Here is a 25,021-nt window from a genome sequence, read left to right on the forward strand (position 1 = left end):
TAAAAATCTTAGTTTTGAATTTGTGTTATGTGAGTGAAGTCCAGTGGGCCAACTGAGTATGTGTGAGGGAGGGGATTGGAAACGGGGTCGACTCTGGATCCTGCCTCCTGCCATCTCTCAAGATGGATTCCTGGCCACTCACTCCCCAGCCTGTCTTCCCCTTCTTGCCCTGCAGCTGCTGCACCCTCCAACAAAGTGGCAACTAAATGGTGTCAATGGGGGAGGCCTGTGTTCCAATGTTGCCCTTTGGTCCTTTGGGAATCTGGGCACAGGCAAGAGGAGGAATGGAGTTGGGCATGGTGGCAGCTGTCACCTGCCCCAGCCGGCAGTGCTGGCATCTGGTGGGCAGGGGAGGCAAACTCATTACCCATCCAAATAATTAGCATGTTCCCACACAGAGGTTTGAAGACTCTTGGGGGTCAGTCACCTGACTGCTGTGGGTTGGGGAGACAGGCCCTGGGAAGGAGAGATTCCTGGCTTACCTGGGGACCTATGGAGCACTGGCAGGAGGAGGAACCCAGCAGCTCTCAGGCCTGAGTGTTTCAGGATGGAAGCCTCAGTGCCTGGGAGGGTCTGTACTTGCCCCAAGCATCTCCTGGCCTGAGAAAGTGTTCAGTCTGGTGACCCTGTGCTCCTGGGAAGCCTCTATTCCTCCTTCCAACCTTCCCGAGTCTGGCTTGCCCTTTCTGTCTTCTGGGCAGCTCAAAGCACCCTTCAGGGACAAGCTACTACATAAGAATTGTGTAACTGCAGTGATTCCACCAGCATAGGAGTTCAGTACTGTTACAGCGGCATATAAAACTGGCATTGCGTAATGTGACGATGAACATAACATTTATGCCAATAATTTAAGATTTTAATTATTTTTTTAGAATGACATTAAATAGTAAATAAGAAAATACCATGACATATTGAGGAAGACTGCCACAGAAAGAAACGTGTTTATATTTTAGCAGCTTTAATGGAACTTTTGAACAAGTTTTGCTGAGGGCACCTGTACTTTTGTTTTGCACTGAGCCCTGCCAAGTATGTAGCTATCTCTAGGCACAGGTTTCGTTACATTTCCTCGTGATAACTTGTAGCCACAGGAAGCCCCAGCTCCAGGTGACCCATCTGACACCACTGTACCCCCTGCTTGGGTGTGTGGCGTTCAGACTGCCCTTCCCTGCACCCTCCAGCTCCCACCCTTTGCCACACAATCTCCCCAGGTGTTTGCACAATTTGAGAGGAAGGTAATGGCCGTTCTGATAATGCAGCAGGTGTGTGCTCAGGTGATGAACTGGTAATATACAAAGTTGCCATTATATGTCTACCCCATATTTAGGAGTCATTCATCTGACTAATGCATGCAAATCTCTCTTATAGTGCCTGATGCCTGATATAGAGTCAATAAATGTTGGTTTCCTTCCCCTTTCTTTGCCTTCTCTGAGTCTGTCATCGTTTGCAATTTTGCCTTGTGGCCCTCTTCTTCTTCTTCTTCTTCTTTTTTAATTAAAAAACCCTCCCAGACAGTCTCATCACTCTTTGGGAATGGATGGTGGGCTTGTCTGTCCCCTGACGCTTTCCATGGAGCACAGCAGTGGCTATCAGGCGCCGAGCAGCCTGCTCTGCCCAGAGCTTCTTGCTTGCTCAGACGAAAAACAAGCTGGACAGGCCCCAGAATGCCTCATCCTGACCTCCACAGGGAAGCCAGCCCGGTGGGCTTTGTCCTTTCTGTGTATTCTCCACCTTCTTGACTCTGCACTACTGCCTTCAGGGTTCCTGGCAGCAGCTGGGCTGAGGCTGGGGAAGTGAGTAGAAGGAAACTTTTGCCGTTTGTCTAAGACTGAAATGACTGTGGATATGCCTTTCGTGCCAGATTTTGCTAAAGAGGGAAATTTGCACCTGTGTGGAGTTGGCATTACATTTAGAGAGAGCAAGGGGAAACAAAAACAAAGGCCAGCACATCTGGAATGATGACTGCCAAAATTACTCACCAAAGACATCTGTGACGCTGTGATCCATTCAGGAGCGATGTGAAAATGAGCCCCAGCTGAGTCTCCCAGCAAAATGATTCCCCTGGGCTGTGAACCTAAACAGCACAATTTATTCACATTATTTATGCACTCGAGTAGTTTGAAGCCTCCAGACTGGGTAGTTATGAGGGCAGATACCCTTGTGTGTATTCCAGGCACCGAGCATTTTAACAGTAGTGCATTACTCCTTTTTGCATGTTTGAGAGTGAGGGGCATAGCATTTTCGAGCCGAATGAGATTTCCAGGCCATTGGAGCTGCTAGTTAAGATGTAGAGATGCAGGTGTGTTTCCCAGCTTAGCATAAAACAAACTGCTGTACAACATCTTGAGTGAATGATGGATGAATAAATGAATCACAGCTTTATCTGAAACCAGAAATAGGCCTAAATTTTGGTTCTGGAAATTGCTTTCTTGAAAACACACTGATGTCCATTACAATTCACTTTAAGAGTTAATGATCTTATGGAGAAATTTTGATTTTTCATGGATATTATGCCCTTAATTCATACAGGCGAAAACACTGCATAGATGATACTGGCTGATTAATGGAGAAATGGAGACAGAAAGGTCTGCATGCAGCCCTGTTTGTTTGGAGGTTCAGAATCCCTTCATCTGACTCTGAGGCCCAACCACGTGAATCATTCACCTGTGAACTCATTCTTCTAAATTCCTTAAAATCCTGACTCAGGCCGGGCGCGGTGGCTCAAGCCTGTAATCCCAGCACTTTGGGAGGCCGAGACGTGCGGATCACGAGGTCAGGAGATCAAGACCATCCTGGTTAACACGGTGAAACCCCGTCTCTACTAAAAAATACAAAAATCTAGCCAGGCGAGGTGGTGGGTGCCTGTAGTCCCAGCTACTCGGGAGGCTGAGGCAGGAGAATGGCGTAAACCCGGGAGGCAGAGCTTGCAGTGAGCTGAGATCCGGCCACTGCACTCCAGCCTGGGCGACAGAGCCAGACTCCGTCTCAAAAAAAAAAAAAAAAAAAAAAAAAAAAAAAATCCTGACTCAGTTGATGCCTCCCAGAGGCAGAGAGAAGTGCCTCCTTTTTCCACTTCCAAACTCCTCAAGTCATGCAAGAGCATGGCCTAACCTCACTGCAGTGACTCCCCAGCCTGGGCTTCATGGAAACCACTATCTGACCACAAAATGGGGACTGAGGAGGCCCAGGACATCGTGGAGGGCACAGGGAGAGTGGGGTGTAGGGAATCTAAGAGGCTTTGCACCAGGGTTTCACCTAGATCTGCATATATTTCATTCATTGGTTTAGTTGTTCATTCGTTCTTTACTCATCCAACAAATATTCCTAAACTGCATAAATATGTAATGAGCCTTTACATTTTCTATTCCTCTTCCTGCCCTCTGAGGGCTTAAAGACAATTAGGCTTTAAGTTGATAGAAGGCAAAGACTATACACTTTTTGTCCAAGAAAACTCAGAGCCAAGTATAGCCCTTGGTTAGAATTGGAATCGTTGTTCAGAGAATACCTGTTGAATGAATGAGTGAATGAATGAATGAATGAGGTGATTGTGAAAGTGGGGAGAGAAGCATTGCCTAAACATAAAACAATGATGTTACCATTAAGTGTTGGCATCACCAGGAGCATATTTTCAGTCATGTATGGGGTGGTGAGGTTTCCCCAGTGGAACTGGTGGCCCAGATGTTTGTGCCATCTGAGCACTTAGAGCACAAATCTTTTGCCCAGCTATTTTTGGGAAGCCCTCATAGGTTATAGCCTGGCAGTCTCTCTCAAGTCATTCAGACATTCAGATATGCATCTTTAGCCTAGTGGACAAAGAGACTCATCCCATCAGTAGAAGTCTGGGTGTCTGACCTTGTAGTGCAATTAAAGGGAAACGCAAAAGATTAAAAATGTCAGTTATGACTGCTGCTTATTTTCTTATTTGGAAAAGTGCTGGATTTCCATTGCTCTTTTATCCATTTTGCAACCTAATCCTCAAGTAAAAGCGTCAATTAAACAAATTGTTTTGCTTTTTTAAGATTCTGACCCCTTTCCTACTTTTCTGAACCTTTTAGATACTTTATTTTTTGCGATCTGTCATGAAAATAAATGTAAGTTGGTCAGCATAGAGTAAATCCTAGCATCGAGCACGTTCTGACTTAGGTGGTCTGCTCACTTCAGTTTGACTCAGACTAGAAAAGAATACTCTATTGTTATAACCACACTGATATCCGCAATTCTTACCTCCACAGAATTTCTTTTCATATGGAATGCCATCTTTTGGATCAATACCCTTTAAAAGAGAAATGATGTGATTAGCAGCTTGGTTTTAAATTTATGAGATACATATATTAAGCTCTCCTAAATGGCTTTAAAAGCACAGAGGCAAATGAGTAGATAAAACCCTTTAAAGTCTCTTAAGCCCCTAATTCAACATAGCAACGCCCTGTGTGAGTGAGTCATGTTTGGGAGGAACTGAGGGTGGGAGTAAAGAGAGAGCCAGACACCGTACCATTTCATTCAAGGACATGCCGGGCAGGATTCTGGGAGAGGTGCCTGGATCAGGGGTCTCACCTCTCAGAGCATAGAGGGCCCACTGAGTGACTGGGACACAGGATCTGGGTGGATTCCACAGTCTCTGAGCTGGAGGTCTAAGTGTCCTGACATCTTCAGTACCTAAGATTGATGCTTCTAAAGAAGCAATTCTCAAGGGATCCATTTTGCACATTCCTTTACCCCCGAGGACATTGGCAATGTCTGGAGACATTTTTCGCTGGGGGTGCTACTGGCATCTAGTGGATAGAGGTCAGGGATACTGCTAAATATCCTACAGTTTGCAAGACAGCTCCAACAACAAAGAATTATCCAACCCAAACATCAATAGTGCCCAGATTAAGAAACCTGGAAGTAACACTGGGCCTGTGAATAGGACTGAATTGGCACAGTTGGCACATCCTAAAACCTAAAGGTGAAGCTACCCATTTGTGGAGCTGCTAGTCCTTGGAAGGATTATTCATAGTATTCCAAAATGAAAGTACTTGCTGATCAGAAATGTGTTAACAAGACCCTGCTCACTCTCCAGTCTTGGGAGCTCCCCACGCCCATTAAAACGTGAAAGAACCTATTCACATCACACTCAACTCTGGGGTCCCCAGGACATAGTCTGGGCAAGGCTGGATTTCATGGTTGTGAGACTCCCTCTGAGTTTATGATGTTGTGGTTCTGTGAGTGGTGCTTCCTCTGTGGAAAGGGATAGGCATGAAGGTGTTATGTCCTTCTCCCATCACTGATGAGGAGCTCTGCATCTTGCCTCCCTGAGCTCATGGTGGATGTCCATTGATCTAGTACAGTCTCTCACTTGGCCTTCCTCCTTATATGCGTGGCACACCATATCTGAGACCTGGGTGGGACCATGGAACGAAGACAGGGCGTCACACATTGATTAGTCCCCTTTGTCCTCCAACATGACAACTAAACCTGGGTTTTCCAGAGCAAGAGCTGACTTGGAGATCTTGTTACCTTATGCTCTAGGGGAGATGTCTTCTTCTTCTCCATGAAGAGGCAGAGTGACTAGGGGATAGGGTGGGTGGTGTGGGCTGGGGCAATGGGACTGGAAAGCACACAGTAGGTGACTATTAGTGCAAACCTGGACTATGAGTGTCCCAGAGAGAGGAAAATATTTACAGAAACTTTTTCCTCTTCATTGAAGCAGATAAATGAAGCAACTATTTAGAGGCAATTTAGACAATTTATTTAGGTAGGTGTGAAAATAATGGCAAGTTTTGCCATTAATTACAAAAACTGCAATTACTTTTGCACCAACATAATATCTTGACGTTAGGGAATCTTAAGCTTCAGGACCCATCACAGCCCTTGCCCATGTGAGTGCTGGGAGTAACTGGGAGCATTAGCGTATTCTAGGTGGAGAGGGGAGGCCAGGCTGCAATCAGGACATGTTTCCATGTAAACACTTCCGGTAAGTCAGAAACGAGATCTCAAAAGAAAGGGAACTGAATTTCTGAGACTCCAGGAATTGGTTAAGATTTCTGTGATTGTTTTAAAAATTACTGATTTTCCTATTTGATTTTGTATTTTTAAGTAGATATTCTTTTTCTCATAAGGAACCCTCAAATCTTGTAAGCTTAACACCGCACAAACTTGAGGCTGTTGTTGTTTTAGTTTGGCTTCCCTCTTTTCTTCCTCTGGGAGCTGCAAATCCATTATTCATAGGAAACTAGGACACCAGCATTAAATGTCTCAAGGTGTGAGTGGTAGGGTAAATACTGAGTAATTTCTGCTCTGCCTGGGTTGGCTTATGAAACAGAAAAAAATGGCTGCAACAAAATAAGGACAGCATGTGGTTTGCTCCAACAGCTGTGTGGGTTGCTGTAAAACTTTGTTAACACCACTCTTCATTTAATTTCACACTGTTCGAAACAGTGTAAAGGGATTAGATGTCGGTGACCTTAAGCAAGGCTTAAAGGGGCCATGACTGAGAAAGACTCAACTCTCACGACATCGTTGACACTCTTCATGCATCATCAGGATTCTATACCCCTCTTCTAAGCAGCAGGAAAAGAGTTGCTTAGGCTGTCATAGTCTTCCCTGGATCTAACTAAAGCAAATATGTGATGAGCTTTGTGGGAGGCAGGAACAAAGGAGAATGGGGTTCAAGCTGAATTTAGTTGCTTACCCAAATGCCATTACAGTTTGAATCCTGATGGACATCCCAGTTGTCTGGCCTAAGAAAAAAACATTAACATTGATCTTTGACATATGCTTGTCTCTCAGTGGATGTCAGTTTCACGAATGAATGAATGAATGGATGAAGTGCCATGGCGAGGCGACAGCATTCTTCATGGAAGAGTGTCACATCCCATTGTGTGTTGTGACATCAGAAGCCTCCATTCAGCTTCCTTGCTTTAACCTTGGTTTGGGTATTTGCCGGAAGCTCTGGACCAAATCCTGTCTTTGTCATCATTGACTACATTCATGGACCGCATGGTTGTGGAATGGTGCCAATGAAAATAATGAACAACTCTGCATCCCATTGTGCCCCTAAGTGCCCAAATAACTGGTTTATTCAATGCTTTGACACTATAGTCACAACAAAGGCGAGGGCTAGCGTATCTGTTTTTTGATACCAGAGATGCAATTGAACCTCAGCCCAGAGCTAATGTATGACATGTTTTCCATTCATTAGAGGTTCCTTCTTACTCCCGGAGGGAGAGGTCACTATTTCTGGGCCCAATTCTGCATGGAGAACTGATACAGAAGGCTGGATAAGTGTCTACAATCAGATAATCCATTTACTTGATTGTTTTTCCCACTTGACTGTAAGCTCCAGAAGAGGAGGCATATTTCTGTTTTGTTTACCACCCAGCATGATGCAAAGTACTTGGCATATTGTAGGTCTCTGATAAGCATTTCTTGGACAAATGAATGAATGAATGCCTTTCTTTTTTCACTGAGCTTTACTTCAATCAGAACACGAAAATCTCTTCTCTCTGTAAGTGGGAATCCCCTAGGCTGGGGGAAGGAAATGTGCCTCCTGCTTCCTTTTCTGAAGATAATTTCAAAACTCAGCAACCAGCAGAAATAGTTACCTTCTACCTGGGTACACTGACTCGTCGCTGTCATTACAGTCTCTCCCCCGCCAGTGATAGCCCCGCAGGGTCTGAAATTGAAGAGCACACACAGGAGCGGTTCAGCTCGCTTTGATGTTATCCATGAGGAAGGTCAATCAGAGCTGTCTGAATGGCATTGACATCCGCAGTTTTTAATTCAAATTCAACCTAGGATCACTAAAGAGCACTAAGAAAATTAAGATTAATATGAGAAGACATGCTGTGTGAAGTGACACGTAATATAACACCAGGACCAGTAACAGGCGGTAGGGTGTGTGCATGTGTGTGCATATGTCAGTGTACGTGTGTGTGTGTGACATTAAGTGTTTGCTTGTATATGCATGTGTGGGGTTGCATTGTGTGAATGTGAATGTATATGTATGGAGGCACGTGTATATGCATGTGTGTGTTTATGTGTATTCATATTATAGATGTGTGTGCATGTACACACCTGTGTTTCTCTGTATATGTGTTTGCTCATGTATGTGTGTCTACAAGCACCTCCAGAAACAGCAGACCCTTCCAACTTCCCAAAAGCCCTCTATTAACCATCAGTCCTCTCAGGCTGTAAAACAATTGGCTTATTTGGCCAAATGGTTAATGTCATTGGATAATTTAAAAGTCTCTACCCAAATGGTTGATTATGCAGGTTAAATATTTGACCTCAATGATTTGAATCAAGAGTTATAATAATGCCAGATAATATTTTTATTTCCTCCATTCCCAAGTAGAATATCTGAGATTTCCCAAACTTTTGGGACTTTGTGACATGTTACTTGCTTGTTGGTTTTCACAGAGAATACCCTGACATTTTAACTGTTCTGAATCAAATGTGCACACACACACACAGACACACACACACACACACACATTAATAAAGTAAGTTAAAGTAGATTTAAGAAGTTCCAAAATAATTCACAAAACCTTTCAAGGCAACTATAGCCCCCATGGAGAATTCCAGCTGGAAATGGAAACAAAACCAGTCTGGGCCTAAGATTTACTTCAATGCCTTGTGTATCATTACAATGCTACAAAATCCTTAAAAAATGTGAAATGGGTTGGGTACAGTGGTTCATGCCTGTAATCCCAGCACTTTGGGAGGCTGAGGTGGATGGATCACTTGAAGTCAGGAGTTTGAGACCAGCCTGGCCAACCTGATGAAACTCTGACTTTACTAAAAATACAAAAATTGCCGAGGTGTGGTAGTGTGCGCCTGTTATCCCAGCTACTCTGGAGGCACGAGAAGCACTTGAAACCAGGAGGCAGAGGTTGTAGTGGGCAGAGAACATGCCACTGCACTCCAGTCTGTGGGACAGAGTGAGACTTGGTCTCAAAAAAGAAAAGAAATTGTGAAATGATGTGTTGTTCATCAAATTAATAATGCGTTCAAATGAAATTCAGTCCTGTCTTACTAAGGGAAATAAATTTGTAGGAAGCAATATGATGTTAGTGAACATCTGGTTATTCCTAAGAATACTTACCGGGAAAACGCTGTATTTGTCTGAATCTACATCTTTGAATGGCACAGACTGTTCTATAGCTCTAGGAAAAAGAAAACAAAACAATTGGTGAGCTAAGAAAAAAAGTAATGTTGGTGAAAACAAATAGAGAGACATTTTCTGATACAGCTGTGTTGAGTTTATGCCACAGAGAGCCATTCTAAACAGAAAATTAAGAGTGTGTGGTATCAGACAGAGTCAGCGAAACTTTGCCAATCTCTGCTCTTTAGCCAACAGAACTGTTTTCTCTCTGATATTAACTTGGCCTATACAAGGAAGTGAAATAATTGAAACGAAATTTTAAAGGGCAAGGGGTATTGATGTTGAGATTCCCAGGAAATACGAGACTGCACTTTGAGTTCAGTCAATGAATGAACTCAGCACTACAAATTGAATTTTTGCCATTTTACACGTTCTGTTATAGAAATCTTTTCTTAAAATTTTACTCCTTTCAATCATTTATCCTGAGAGTCTTGACCGTTTAGCTGGTATTAGCTGGCAACTTTCACTCCCATTCATGAGTCTTGGAAACCAAGGACCCTGATGTGATGACTAAATAAATTGATGCCAGAGTCACGGACATCCCATGAGGGAGGATTTCCCCTGTGGAATCCTCACTACCAGGCTTTTCCCAGTTTCTAAATGTCAAACACTGCCTTGGGTTTAGAAAATCACTTACAGAGTAGCAGAATGATATAGTCATATGGCAATGAGGCAGGAAAATAGGGTCTGGAGGCAGGAAACATAAGTCCGATTCACACTTCAGCTATAATAGGAAATAGCCTCTCCATAGGGCAAAGCCGTAAATGACTTTGTAACTTGACTTCATCCTCTTCATTGACATAGGGCGTACCCCAAGTAGAGGATATTGAAACTCACAAAAACTCTGTAACCGGGTCTTTGAGCCCCTATTCTCAGGCCTACTTCTACACCGTGGAGAGAACTTTCATTTTCAATAAATCCCTTCATTCCTTCCTTGCTTTGTGCGCTTCATCCAATTTGTTCAAGATGCCAAGAACCTGGACACGCTCCACCATGAATGACAAGATGAGGCTTTCTTTGGAGCTGAGAATTTACAGTGAGTAACACAACCTTTTATAGGAATCACTAAATGGTCTTTTGAATAAACAGCATCTCAACAGTTCTGAGAACCTCAAGGCAAATAAATGCAACCCGAGACCATGCAGAGCCTAACTGGCAGCCTGGAGCCTGTCTTACGAACTCTGGGATGGCACAGAAGATCAGCTTGCAGGCCTCTTTTGTCAAACACTGAAAGGCACTGTGCTGGTTATATTAGCCTCTATGGTTCTATAGCCTGTATTCTACTCTATACATTTGGGGCTGGGAATTTTGCAAAATATACTTACCAGGTTCCCTTGGGAACTGGAGCTGGCACTGGTGGAAAAGAGAGCAGCAGCAGGAGGAGAGAGGTTGTTTTCTCTAACTTTCTCTGTCTGGATGTTCCCTTCAGTGACTCCAGCTCTAGCCACAGTGGGCTCTCCCAAGGGTCCCAGCACCCATGGGTGACCCCTCATCCATGGCTCCAGGACTGGCCCATGTGGTCTCTTGTTTTGCCCCCAGCAACCCCACAGCAAGTGGTCTCCCAAGCTTGAGAACACCAGCTCCTCCCTTTTGCTTCTTCCGTCTGCCTAGGGATACTGGCTGCCTCCTGTAGTCCTCGTAGCTGGGTGGCCTAGCCTTCCCCTTTTTACTGTTTCAGCCTTTTTAGCACTTTTTAAAACTGGTAGCTTATATTAAATCCTCCTTGCACAGCTCTGTTTCCTGACTGGACCACTGAGAGGAGGGCCCTGGGATGAGTGAGTGCTGGTTAGGGTACTCTGGAAAAGTAGGGAGTGTGGGGAGTGGATAGCCACTTGGTGGACCCAATGAAGAGGGAGCTGCAAGCTGATGTCACATCACTAGTCCTTCCTACATCCCTGCCCTGGGGGACAGGGGAGGCTGGATCCCTGAAAGAACAAGGCAGCAGGCTCCCTCTTAGTGTCCCCGAGAAGAATTATCCTTTTGAATTCAAGTGCTCTTGCCAGATACTGAGTTGAGCATGGTGGTTCAGTAAAGACTCCAGAGTCAGTTGGAGTCACTGCTCCATCCACCGCTTTCTCACCAGCTCTGCAATTCTCAGAAGTTTATTTAACCTCCCTGAGCCTCATTTTTAAATCTGTAAAATGTGATTCCTGCCAGCTCCCTCCCAGGGTTTATTGGGAGGACTAAGGGAAACCACATGAAAAGCCCCTGGTATTGGTTCTCACAAAGTGCTTGCAGCTGTGATTATGAGCGCCTGCTGTCCAAAAGAGGAAATTTCACCTTCCCCTTCCATTTGGTGGGGGTGGGGTGGGGTGGGTTGAACAGGGCCAGAGAGAGAGCCACTCACAGGAAATTAGAAAGGTTCTACTTGCTGGCCGGGCGCAGTGGCTCAAGCCTGTAATTCCAGCACTTTGGGAGGTCGAGACAGGCGGATCACGAGGTCAGGAGATCGAGACCATCCTGGCTAACACAGTGAAACCCCGTCTCTACTAAAAAATACAAAAAAAAAAAAAAAAAAACTAGCCGGGCCAGGTGGCGGGCGCCTGTAGTCCCAGCTACTCGGGAGGCTGAGGCAGGAGAATGGCGTAAACCCGGGAGGCGGAGCTTGCAGTGAGCTGAGATCCGGCCACTGCACTCCAGCCTGGGCGACAGAGCGAGACTCCGTCTCAAAAAAAAAACAAGAAAGGTTCTACTTCCTGACTCCAGACATCCACACTTACAGAGTGAGTGAGAACCAGCCCTGGGGAAGGTGGAAGCTTATCCAGGAGCAATTCAGGTGTGGGCTGTAGCCAAATTCCATCCCCATGATCACCCACACCTTGATTTTCCCATGGTGGGAGCAGAGGGGAATGAAGCTTCCCGAGTGGGCTCAGAGGCTGTGATGCTGCTTTCCCTCATGAAGGAGAGGAGCTAGGGCAAGATCATTCTTGGGATCCTTCCTGCTCTGATGCTCCAGGGTTTCTAGATCCACCCCATCCCTTGTCTACTCTGAGCTACGAATGGTTTTCTCTCACTTTAATTATCCGTCAAGAAATGCGGATAAAGCTTGGACCAAATGACATGCAGTCATCCAACATCAGTTGTGACTGTTAAGAAAAGTTTTGGAAAAGGCTTTGAAGGTCACATTTTCTGTGAGACTAGGCAGTTTTCCCCATGTATATATTTGGCCTCTTGGACAGCGTTTATTTTTCTAGTTGAGAAAAGGAAGATAAAGAAAGAGAGCAAGAGCAAGAGACAAAGACAGATCAACAGAGAGAGAGAGAGAGAGAGAGAGAGAGAGAGAGAGAGAGAGAGAGAGAGAGAGAGAGAAATGGCATAGACCCAAAGAGCCGTATTTTCAGCCTGAGAAAGAAAAAAGAGCTGGAGGAAAGGTCTCCTTTGGGCGTGCGCCAAAGCTATCCCCTCCCACCTTTGTTATCTTGAGGGGGAGAGTTTGTCCTTGAAAGAATGAACAAAGAGTGGTCTTTAGGATTGGAAAGCTGATTTATTGACCTTTGTCTGCTTACTTTAAAGGCTCCAAGTGACTGACCAAAGCCATGCATTCCAGACATGAGTAGGTAGACTGGGTACTTAAAGTAGCATAAATTGCAACTTGTATAATCTCCACAATCCCTTCTTCACAGCCCACTAATCAAAATTATTTTCCACTTAGCAATAACTTCATTTGGTAGCAAAACTTGACCTGAACTGATATAGGGCAATTTGTAAATTTTGTTATACTTAGTGTGAAAATTCATATATTTCACTCTGAAATATAAATCTGATTGATCAAGAGGTACCAGGGATAGCAGGTGGGTTATGGTATATGCACTATTTATTACTTTACTAGAATATAAAAAATCTGAATTTCAAATCATATCTGGCTCCAAGGCTTTTTGTTTGTTCGTTTTTGTGTTTGTTTTTATAGAGATGGAGTCTTGCTCTATTGCCCAGGCTAGTCTTTAGCTCCTGACCATAAGTGATTGTCCCATTCTGGTCTCCCAAAATGCTGAGATTACAGGCATGAGCTAATGTGCCTGACAACTCCAAGGTTTTGGATAAGACATTGTTGACTTTTACTACAAATTATTTCTGTAAAATTGCATCTGAACTTGATACCTTGTGTATCTTTAGAAAAATCTAGCTGTATGTTGAAATGTTCATTCATTCATTCCTTCATTCCACAGGCATTTTGGGAGTCCCTGCTATGTGCTGGGAATCATATTAGATACCAGAGATGAGTACAAGATGCAGTCCTACAGTTCCTGCACTTTAGGAGCTTGACATGGGTGAGGAAATTAATGCATCAAAAGATAACTATAGTCCTAGGTGGAAAATGCTGTAAGAGGGTTGTGCATCTAGAGAGGAAAAAAAACGTTTCCAACCCTATATAGTGGAAGAAGTGATCTTAAGGTGAAACCTAAAGGATGTGACAGCATTTTCAAGGCAAGCAATTGGACTGAGGGCAGCATAGTGGAAAGGAAAAGCCACGGGAATTCTTTCAATGTAGCTCTAGGTTCTGAAATTAGACTCTCTGGGTTTGAATACCAGTTCTGCTGTCTCCTTGTCAGGTGACCTTACACAAATCATTTAATCTTTTTGTGCCTCAGTTTTCTTATTTGTAAAATAGAATCAATATCATTAACTATTCTCTAGATATGGAGAGCACTCGAAAAAACAAAACAAAGCACATGAGCTCTTACTGTTATGTGCAATAGGAACCCTGATTGCAAGGATGGCTCCTCAGGTGGGGCAGCAGGACTCTGGTGTCTGCTGTCATCACGGTTTGGTTTCTAGAGACATCCCCATCCCAATCCATGGCCCCTCTTCGGATGTTCAGATTTCTGGCCACACGGCATTCTATTCAATGACCATGCAGCCTGGTGTTGCTCGCTGCCCCTGCTCTATACCTGCCTGCCACCAGATATCAGGTGAGTGGGCTTGACCCAGGGAGCAATTATAACTGCAGCTGATTGTTATTAATGACACAGTATTGAGCTATTCAAGTTCAATCTCCCTAAAACTATTTCATGAAACTGGGTCATTACGACAGAAGAAAAATGGTGAGAATGAATCTCCATGTGTGCCTGCCTCACATGTGTCTCAGTAGCTCTCGAGGGCTGGGTGTGGGTTGGTTGCGTCTGCAGGTGGATGTGTTATGTAGGTCTCTATCAATGAAATGAGAACAGAGAAGCCACGGAAGGGCACACCTGCCTATAGACGTGGCTCGGCTTGGAGGTGGGGGCGGGACTGAGATGGGTGGAAGGAGCAGGGTATGGGGAAGGAGGAGGCTAAAAAAGGAAAAAAAAATAGTGTTGAATTAACACAATCAACAGGGGATAGGATGGTTTGCACGTATTTGTGTGAAATAATATGGAGGTTTCTGCATATAGACATTAAATAAAAAGAATAGATTTTTAAAAAGAGGGGATCCTCCTGACTTACCACTGTTGAAGTAAAATACAGACAGTGTGTAGGCACTGTGTATCCTGATTAAAACAGAACACCAAAAAACTTGATCACCCCATGGTCATAGCCTGATAGCTACACATTTGTTTTCCCGGAAAAGTGGTGCTTTTCCTTCATGTATTCCCTCATTTCTTCACTGAGCTCCTCCTGCTAAGAAATGGGATCCCTGCTCCCCAGGAGCTTGTGGGTGGTGTAGGAGACCAGCAAGGAAGAAGAGATTGAAGAATGGGATGAGGCGGAGCAGGCACTGGGGGGCTGGTGGCACCAAGGAGGAGCCAGGAGCACCCAGGAGGGCTGTGCAAGCGACTGAAAGTAGCTTGGGTGCTGGAACGTGTCCCTGGGGTGGGGACACCTCAAACGAATTTGGAAAGCATTAGACCGAGTGGGACGGTGGGCAGGGAGAGGCACTGGGCAGGTAAGGCATTCCTCCTGGGGGAATTTTATCAAAGGACTATGCCACAGAAGACATGCAGGTCTTGTCTCTACCACGTGAGGACTCCCTGCTAGTGGGTCAGGCATTTAAAACCTACTCGTTCCTCTAAAGCGTAGGGCTAAGAGTTGAGAGGGTCAATGGAAAGCAAACTGTTGGATTTAAACGTCAGATTCGTCCATTACCGGATCTGTGACCTTGTGCAAATGATTTTACCTCTTTAGAAAGGAGAAAATAATGGCGCTGACCTTAAATAGTTGGATTTACAACAGTTTTTGGTGCTTAGACAGCACCAGATAACTTTTAGTTATCAATATAATTACTGAACCACAGATGACTTTGAAGAATATATGAGACTGCATTTATACGTGTACGTGCTTTGTAAGTCGTAAAGCACTGAGCCAATTGTGACCGGCTGCATATGACACTTGAAACACAGTGATTTTCAGAAAGAAGGAAAACACAGTTTTGCTTTTTCATAAAAGAATAATTTTCCCTTTCAAACTGGACCAAGAAAATCCCTGGCTACTGATGCTCTTGAATTCAATTTTTCAAAGGTGGTTCCATTGAAGAGCTGTCACTTTGACCCTGTTGGGTCCTGCTGGCCCACATCTAACACAGAAAATACAATAATGCATTCAGCAAGGAGGGGGCAGGGGTCTCGATTTAATGGGAGCTAGGCATGATGACATGATTGGGGTCCTGGGGAGCTGGCCGCATCTCAGCCTTCCAGCATCTTCTTTCATGTCTGATATCTTCCCCCTACTCCCCATGTCCTGATGCTCTCTGCATTCATCCCCAGTCATGAAAAGGGGCGTTGCTAGCATTTCTGGAACCTGCAATGGCACTTTGCATAGCTGGCTTGCAGGGGCTTAAGCCAGCACATTGACCAGGAAGAGTTTTTAACTGTTTAACTCTTGGATCTCTCTAAGAGGCTCCAAATGTGGGTCTGAATCATAGCTTCCTCCTGTCCCTGGATATTATTACAACAGATGAGAGCTGTTCAGTGGATTTAGTACTCATGAAGCTCGTGAGATGAAGGATAGCAGAATGAGGAAAAGTGTCTTTGTTAGGGGTTGAATTGTGTTCATGAAAAAAACATGATGAAGTCCTAACCCCTGGTATCTGCGAATGTGACCTTATTTGGAAACAGGGTCTTTACAAGTGTAATCAAGTTAAGATGAGGGCATTAGGGCAGGCCCTCATCCAACATGACTGGTGTCCTTATAAAAGGAAATGACAGGCATCCAGGGAAGATGACCAGATATGAAGATGAAGCAGAGACTGGAGTGATGCAGCTGCAAGGCGAGGTATACCAAGGCCTTATAGCCACCATCGGAAGCAAGGGAGAGACAGAAAGGATCCAACTAGAATCTTAGAAGGAGCATGGCCCTGCTGCCATTTTGACTCTGGACTTCTGACCTGCAGAACTGAGAGAGAATTAATTTCTGTGGTTCTAAGCCACCCAGTTGGTGGTGTTTTGTTACCACAGATATAGGAAGCTATAGCTTCTCAGTCCAGGTGTGCAGCCTAACTCTCACCTCTGTGTGTTCTCAGCCATCCACAAGGCTAGGCTAGCACAGACTAAACTAATAGGAGCTCCTGTGGGAGAGGAAAAGTAAAAGAAGCAGGGACTGGGGCAGATGCTGTGGTTAAATAAATATCTCACGGCTAAAGAACATTATTCTGAGTCATTAAAGCATCACCTGGATGTGTAGCATTGGCAGTCTTGCACCTGTACTAGAAGGCAAGCATTGGGGTGGACATGGACACCCAGGAGTCTAATTGTGGAGTCTAATGGCCTAAGAATTCCCTGGAAAATTTCCAGGAAAACACAGCACTCCCCCACCAGGTTTGGGGCAAAGGAATCTGGATTTTAAAACATTTCAAGATGATTCTGAGACATGGGCAGAATTTAGTTTACACTTTAATTTTAGATATGGGGAAGCTGAGGCTCAAAGACATTAAGTGGCCCAAGTTCTCAAAGTCAGCTCAAGAAGCAGCGTTGCAAAGGAGTCAAGAATATGTATATTCACAAAGAACACATGAGATCAAGCGCAACTTGAGGTGTATCTGAGGTCCTCAGTGGCCCAGCAGAAGTTACTTCTTTAAGGCTCAGTTGCTTTCTCTGTGAAATGGGAATAATAATAACCCTTACCTCATTTTATTGTTGTGAGAACTAAGTGAGGAAACATATCAGAAGTTCAGCACCTGGCACCTGGAACAGCACCCATATACCTGATAGCAGCAAAGCAGCAGTGGTCATACTAGAAGTAGCTTAGTGGGATGGGCTTGGTAGGTCACGCCTGGAATCCCAGCACTTTGGGAGGCTGAGGTGGGTGGATCACTTAAGGTCAGGAGTTCAAGACCAGCTTGGCCAAAGTGGTGAAACCCCGTCTCTATTAAAAATACAAAAAATTAGCTGGGCGTGGTGGTGGGCACCTGTAATCCCAGCTACTCGGGAGGCTGAGGCAGCAGAATCACTTGACTCAGGGAGGCAGAGGTTGCAGTGAGCCATGATCACACCACTGCACTCCAGCCTGGGCAATGAGCGTGACACTCCCTCTCAAAATAAAAAAATAAAAATATAAAAGAAGAAGTAGCTTAGTGAAAGGTAGATCCCATGCTATTTTGCCTCTGAGTCCAATGCCCTCTCAAGACATTGTTTCACCCTTTAATGTTTTGAACAGCAGTTACTCTGATGTCTAGCCTAACCCCAGACTCAAAGTGGAGCTGGAATATGGACAGGAGAGTGTGAGAATTCTGGACAGTGTCTCTGCACTCACAATCATGTTCCTATGTATCTGAGTCAGATTTTTAATGGAATAGTTTGGGCTCTGTGAAAACACAGTCCCTGTCTAGCCTTGTGAATGTCATGCACTAAAGATGCTCCGAGTCTTCTCCATGCCCAGTTGCCCACCCTGGTCCGTAGCTCACACGGCAGGGAGGGGCTATTTCCAGGTGTCGTGCAGTGGGCACCTCGCTGGCAGGCACTTGCCGGCAGTGAGCCTCACGGCGGGCTGCATTCTAGCCTGGAGGACAGATCAGCTTTGAGATGCAAAGATGCTGGCATTCAGTATATTTCCCAAACGATTTTGTTCAGAGCTCATTTGTCTTCTGGTTTCTGTGCAATGTTTTGAGAAAGAAACACTTTAACCTTCAGGGATGCCTTTTAAGTGTGAAGATCATTTTAGTCATTAGAAAAAGGGGACAAGCAAAGATGTTATTACACACTAGTGCTCAGGAAGGTAGACGTTGTATACATACAATTTAATTTTCTGGCAGATCTTGGCCAAAACCGGGAGTGAACAAATGTCAGAAACACTTCTAGAATATTTCTGGGGAGACAAAAAGACAATAAAAAGAGAGTTGTTTAGTTTAAGGAGTGGTTCCCCAACTTCTAAGGGCCCCTGTGTACTTGAGGTTTCTGGATCCTCCTTCCTCTAGAATCCAGCCCGTTTCACCTCTCTAAATTTACCTCTTGTCTCTGTCCCCACAATCCATATCCATGCCACTGCCTGTGCCTTTGCCCACTGGTCTCCTCAGCCCGAAGCCTTCCCTCCTTCTCTTCTCCCAGCCAGCTCTTCCCAGCTTCCCAGCCACCCTCATTCTCCACCTTGTCCAAGGAGGGTCCGGCAACAGCATTCTTCTACCCAGGTGCTTTAAAAATAAAGAACATTTTTCAACAAAATAATTCCATCTCATGATGGAAATAAAAACTAAAGGTAGAGGCCAATCTGGGGTCTGGGAGGAAGGAAGGTCCCTTCCCCTGCGGAGGAGAGAGAGGTGCACAGACCAAGCTCCTTACGCTTCTTGAGCCACGGGGTTCTAGACAGCGATTTCTATGAGGCTCCAGATGTGGGCTACACTAAAAGCCCTGACATTTTACCAAATAGTGCTTTTAGAAAGATTGCCATTTCCACAATGCTTTCCTCAAGTTAAAGAAAGAGAAGACAACAGGGTAGAAAAGTTAGGCACCAGCATTTATCAATGAAGGGAGAGAAACAGTGGATTCCTGCCAGCCCAGAGTCCTTTGAATGGCTATGAGGAGTGTTACGGGCTTTGGTGGTATTTGACCCTAGCAAGAGAGAATCAGCAACCATTTCAGAATATAAATGAGGTACTTAAGGATTTTTGAGATGCCTGCCTAGCTTTCTAGGGGAAGAAATAATCCTGACTGGTGGCCCAGCTCCACCTAAGACATGGAGACAAAGAGGCTGTCCTTGTCCTCAGCTCACCATCAAGTGGAGGGCATGGGTGGAGGCCCCAGCCCTGGGCACACCCTGTCTGCAGAGGCCAAGGCACTAGCAGGTGTCTCTAGGAACCTGGAAGAGGATGCAGATGACCCTGCAGTGAGGCAGGATAGAGGCAGGTGGGGAGGAAGAGAGATGCCCTGGCCTGAGGCTTTGTGACTCAGTGTGGGGCCACAGCCTTGCTAGAGATGCACATCCTTGCCTTCCACATCCCCATGTCAGGCCTGCTGAATCAAAAACCATGGGTGGGTCCTGGCAGCCTATGTCTTTGTAGCCCTCCAAGTCATTCTGGTGCCCACTAAGGCTTGACAACCACTGCTCTAGGTCCTTGTCACTCAACATGTGATCACAGATGAGGAGCACTGATGCCACCTGGGAGCTTTCAGAGATGCAGAGTCTTGGACCCGGCTGCAGACCTACAGAATCAGAAGCTGCATTGAAACAAGGTCCCCAGGATGCACACTAAAGCTGAAGGCCTGGCTCCCGGCAGAGGGAGCGCCTGAGCAGTGCTGTGGAGGTATGAGAAAGCTTGGTGTCTTAGAGGAGTGCCAAACATTCCCACTTGGCAGGAGCATTGGAATGGCAGAATGCAGGGAACCACAGAAGGAAGGAGACAGGATGGGGGCCTGGAATGCAGCACTACATGATACCCTGAGGACTGTGGGGAAGCCATGGAGGCGCCAGGCAGAGGAATCACATTTGTGCTTCGGAAAGACGTCTCTAGGCATGGGGGGATGGCCTGGAAGAGGATCATTTGAGATAAGAGACCCTAAGGCCCTATCTCACGATTTCAAACCTCGGCGCTGTTGCCATGTTGGGCCAATCATAATTCGGTCTTTGCTGTGCGGGCTGCCCTGTGCACTGTGAGACGCTGGGCAGCATCTCTGGCCTGTGACCCCCAGATACCCCGCTGCACAAATCTGCCTCCAGACACTGCCAAATGTCCCCAGGGTGGGAGCAAGAGGCAATATTGCCACTGATGGGAAACAGGATGGAGGAGGGTGATGGTGCGAAGAAGGAGTGGTTAGAAAGGTGACTCCAGAGACTTAGTAGCTAACTGAGATCAGGATTGTGGACACACTGCAAAACAAGCATCAGCATAAGTTTCTACCACAACATTGACGGCACTTTGGAAGTACAGACCCTACCTGAGATCCAGAGTCCAAAGTCAGGTTGCATTTGAATGTTTGAGGTTCTTTTCATATTCAGTTTAGACTGAAGGCCTTGATCTAATTCTCCTAACAACAATCTAGATTTGAACACTGATGATAACCAACATTTTACAAATTGATATGAACAGTTTTATAATTACTACACAAAATGTGCAATAGAATAAAATTATATAATTGCATAGCTGTTTGCTGTCAAAACTCAGCCTGATGGCTACAGTTGTCTTTGCCATTCATTGTGTAGAAATGGGGGTTAGGAAGTGGGTGGCAGATGATGTAGGGAACCCTAGAACTCCTCCTGGTTAGACGGAGGTTTTGATTATCTGGTCTTTTCATTACATAGTATGGGAAAGACCACCCTTCTTTTACAATTTACTTGCAAAGAGAACTGAGATGGGCCCTGAGCAACATTATATGAGTCTTGCTTGCCTATTTGTCAGCCTCCTCCTTTCAATTTGAACTTTGCTAGATAGAGACAAAATGTGGGCTGTTATTAACTCAGCAATATATTTAAAATATTGCAACTGGCTGCATCCAATCCCATCTAAAATGAGAGTCTCAAATCAGGGCTGTCCCTGGGGACAGGAATCATGCAGCATCTTTGCTTTGCAATCTATTTAACCAGCTTCCTGAGCTTCTCCATGCACCAGGATGTCAAATGAATGCAGAACAACAAACAGGGATTGAATAAAGAAAAATGGGCTGAATGGGGTAACTGGAAGCTCAAAGTGGGGGAGTCATCACTCTTCTGTACATAACCAAGCTGAAACTGAACTTCTGTGTGGCAAAATGCTTTTCAACCCTTGTCGTGTATTGTATTACATGGATTTAATTGGTCTGGGGTGGGGTTTGGACCTCAGCAATTTTTAGAGGCTTCCCAGATGATTCTACTGAGCAGGTAGGTTTGTGATCAGGGCTGTCATTTATAGTTGCACAGGTTGTCCACTGTACGATTCCAACATCCACATAGCCTGTGATATGAATGGTGCTCCCCAAAGTTTAGTACTAAGGAGGCCTTGTTGAAAGCTACTGGACTACTAGAAAGGGTACTGAATGTGGGGATAGCTAGCTCTAGATTTAGATGTGGAGTTTCTCACCTACTAGCTATGTGGGGTGAGCACATAACTCAACCTACCTGAGACTCAATATTCTCATCTGTAAAATGGGACTGATGACAAAAATACTCTATCTACTTTGTAGAAGTGAGAATTAAATGATTCCATAACTCAGGTCCTCTTAGATGCTCAATGCTCTGCCAAATCCATGAAAAGTTCCCTCTAGGAGCCTCTCAGGGTCTCACTGAGATCCAGGCTTTCTCTGGAATGCTTGATTTCCTTCAATAATGCATAACTGTTTTCAGGTCTGAATTCTCACCGACTGATAGGCTGTGCTGAAATGATATACAACCTACTGAGTTCAGCTTTCTGTGCCCCGGCCAGGTCTGCAGTTACATCAGCCATCACAGTGAAATGAATTACTCTCTGAGCAGTTTTTTGAGAGACACTTATTTGCATTTTCTTTGTATTTTTTCCTTGATAGCTGTAATCTGGAGAGCAAATACATTGGTGGAGGTTTCAGAAGAGTATTTTTATTGTTGAATTGTTCAGTAGAATTTTTTTTTCACTTCTCACAAGTAATTATTGGAATCCTGCCCCATGAATTATGCTTGCAATTCTGGTGACAAAAGTAAAAAATTGTAAAATCCTAATTAGAAGTTAATGCCAAGGCAGTTTTTGCTAGTGAAATAATGCCTGGAGAATATGTTTTTAGGGGTGTGTTGAGAAGAATACAATACCAATTGTATTGGTCTCCATTTCTGCTTAGAGTTCTGAAGGGGGTGGTCAAGAGTTTCCTGTGGTCTTTTAATATCTTATTCAATAACTTAAGCAAATTAGCTAAACGGGCTACTGTTGGCCCTTAATTATTCACTGAATTAAATAATGATTGGCAATGCAGACATTGTGATTGATTAATCAATTATGTAGAAATGCCTACATATTGCCTGTCACTTAACATGTATTTATTGGCCTTGTTCATCAAAACCCATATGCCCTCCATGAGCAGGGTTGTCAGATAAAATATTACACTAGATATACTAAAACACTATTTGTTGTTTATCTGAAATTCAAATTTAACTGGGCATCCCATATTTTCACTTGTGAAATCTGGCAAGCCTAACCATGAGGGATTTTCCTCCCTTTTATTTCTATGTTGCCAGATCAATAATACCTCAAATGCAGTGTATCAAGGTGAATGATGAGCTAGCCAGCAGGGAGAAGCCAAGGACGAGGTCTATGCCCTCCCATTGCTGATGGATGCTTCCTTACTGCCAGTATCTTTGGCATTGAGGATAATGTTGTACTTTAATGATCTACTTTTCTGCTTCCTTTTCAAATGGGGCTGATTTGCAACCACAGCCTAAGTCAAATACGTAAGCCTGCGAGAACTGATCTGAAATAAATATTCTATCTGTTGAACCAGAGTGTTATTACACAGAGGACAAATTAAGGAAACATGAATAAAAATTGTGATTATTGAGGACTTGGTAAGTCCTGAGCAAGATCCCAGATGCTCTCTGCACTCTCAACTCTATCAGTGCCAACACTGGAGGACAATATTATCATCCCTGTCTTACAGACAAGAAAACTGGGGCTCAGTGAAGTTGAGCACCGTGCTTAAGGTCACATTTTTAGAAAGTGGAGGAGCAGGAGGATACAGCCTCCTCCAAGATGGTCTACTGGAAAGCAGCAGTTCTCAAATGGGGGTGATTTTGCTTTCCAGGGGACATTTAGCAATGCTGGGAGGCATTTTTGGTTGTTGTGACTGGGGAGGGGTGGATGGTGGTGCTGCTGGCATCTAGTAGGTAGAGGCCAGGGTTGCTGCTGAACACCCTACAAAGCTCAGGACAGCCTACACAACAAACGATTATCCTGTCGCAGGTGTCAGCAGTGCTGAGGCTGAAAAACCATGCTGTCATGTGAAGGCAGGAAACACAAGTGGAAGCAGCTCACTTTCCTACTTCAATCCCCACGTAGCTATGGCATGTCGCGGGCTTATATCCATAGTAGTCCTTGCCTTTGGGATGTGAAAGCTGGGGCCAGTGAGAGAGGGCATGCTAAGGAAAAGGCTGGCATTCTACCCACTGAGTGCTTACCAGAATTGGGGACTTCTTGACAATTTGTCTTGCCTTCTCTAGTGTAAATTTCCATGTCTCCTATAAAAGCAAAGTTAGACAACATTAAAATTCACGTTTTATCTTTTCTTCCTACATCTTTTCTAAAATTAGGATATTTAAAGTCCATAAGTTTTCAATAAATGAATCACTCCATAAATTTGTAATAAAATAATTCACAAGAAGGCAATTTCACGTTAATAGCTCTTTTTATTTTGGACTTTGCTTTGTGTCAGATGCAGTGCTAAGTACTTTGGGAACATTATCTTATTTACTCTTCAAACAGCCCTATGAGATACGACCATTTCATAGATGAGGAAACTGAGATGCGGAAAAGCTAAGAGATCTCATAGCTAGGTTCTGGCAGAGAGGCAATCTGAACCTCTGCTTCCTGACCCTTCTGCTACGCTGATCTCCATAAGCAACTTATCCTGGTGTCTAAAATCCCCCCAGCAGGAGACTGTCAACAGCCTACTTGAGTGTCTTGTGCTTTAGCAGTGAAGAATGGCTGATGATTGCTGTGCAAGCTAACACCTCATCTCTCAGTTACCTCCTCTTCCCCTAGTTGGAGATCCCCTGTCCTCTTTCAACCATTTTGAGAGCATCTAAGTGCATCTTCCAAATGTACACACATTGCAGATATAAAGAGTTAGCTCATTACCACCAGTGATGATTGCTGTGAAACTCCAAAGAACACTGTGTTTGTCTATTTGTGGAGGGTGGGAGAAGAGTAACCCTGAGGTGGGTGGGGAGGAGGAGGGTTTGCTCTCAGCACTGCTTCCCAGAGCTTTCAAAACCAACTGAATGTGCATATCCTGCCCCTGCCAAATCCCTCCTGGGCCTGCTGCCTGTACAGCCCTAAAGTAATCTGCTCAACAATTGGAAAGCTCTGTCCGCTGGCTGCTAAGAGTGAGTGTTGATGACTCAAGAGGAAAAGATGCTCTTTAGGTGAGTTTGGTTGCCAGGATGCCCTGCTACGGTGTATGTTTCTTAAAATATTGAAAGGCTAGTGTGCCAGTTGGTGAACAGCTGTGTCCCTAAGCCCCTGAGGGTCCTCCACTCTTGCTCTGATGGCCCAGCCTCTTCCTTGGACTCCCCCAGGCCTCCTTGTGACTGGTCAGCTATGGGGCCACTGTGATAGTCCCACCCAGTGGGCATCTGCAGGCTGTGCTCCAACTGCACCCAGTATCCATTCGGATTAGTTGGCAGTAGGCCAAAAGAGCTGATCCCAATTTTCACTTTTAAAACATGACATCTTTAATAGAAAAGCTGCTTAGGGAATGGCCCCATTCAAAAAGTGACCTCATTAAATGCACTTTTGGCCTTTTCTGAAAATTCTAGCAAACCCTAACATTCTTCTATTGTATAAATTAAGAATCTCCGGCATAGTCAGTGTAACAGACA

The 25,021-nt window shown here is 44.7% G+C and overlaps 1 protein-coding gene across 8 annotated transcripts in view; it reads right to left on the minus strand.

The window, feature by feature from the left end:
- The window catches only part of AOAH (acyloxyacyl hydrolase), a 191,330-nt gene that overhangs the window by 99,109 nt on the left and 67,200 nt on the right, over positions 1-25,021 (minus strand). For all 8 annotated transcript variants that reach the window (XR_004433104.1, XM_033193614.1, XM_033193613.1 and 5 more), the window contains exons 5-11: positions 23,600-23,659; positions 18,291-18,361; positions 9,086-9,146; positions 7,584-7,654; positions 6,671-6,719; positions 4,222-4,270; positions 1,977-2,071 (exon numbers count right to left, since the gene is read on the minus strand). Coding sequence is in view for 7 of the 8 variants with exons in the window: in XM_033193614.1 (XP_033049505.1) it covers positions 1,977-2,071; positions 4,222-4,270; positions 6,671-6,719; positions 7,584-7,654; positions 9,086-9,146; positions 18,291-18,361; positions 23,600-23,659 (456 nt within the window). In the remaining variant the exon portion in view is untranslated. The remainder of the gene's footprint in view (positions 1-1,976; positions 2,072-4,221; positions 4,271-6,670; positions 6,720-7,583; positions 7,655-9,085; positions 9,147-18,290; positions 18,362-23,599; positions 23,660-25,021) is intronic.

Source organism: Trachypithecus francoisi, unplaced genomic scaffold (assembly GCF_009764315.1).
Source record: "Trachypithecus francoisi isolate TF-2019V2 unplaced genomic scaffold, Tfra_2.0 Lachesis_group4, whole genome shotgun sequence".
Classification (NCBI taxonomy): Eukaryota; Metazoa; Chordata; class Mammalia; order Primates; family Cercopithecidae; genus Trachypithecus; species Trachypithecus francoisi.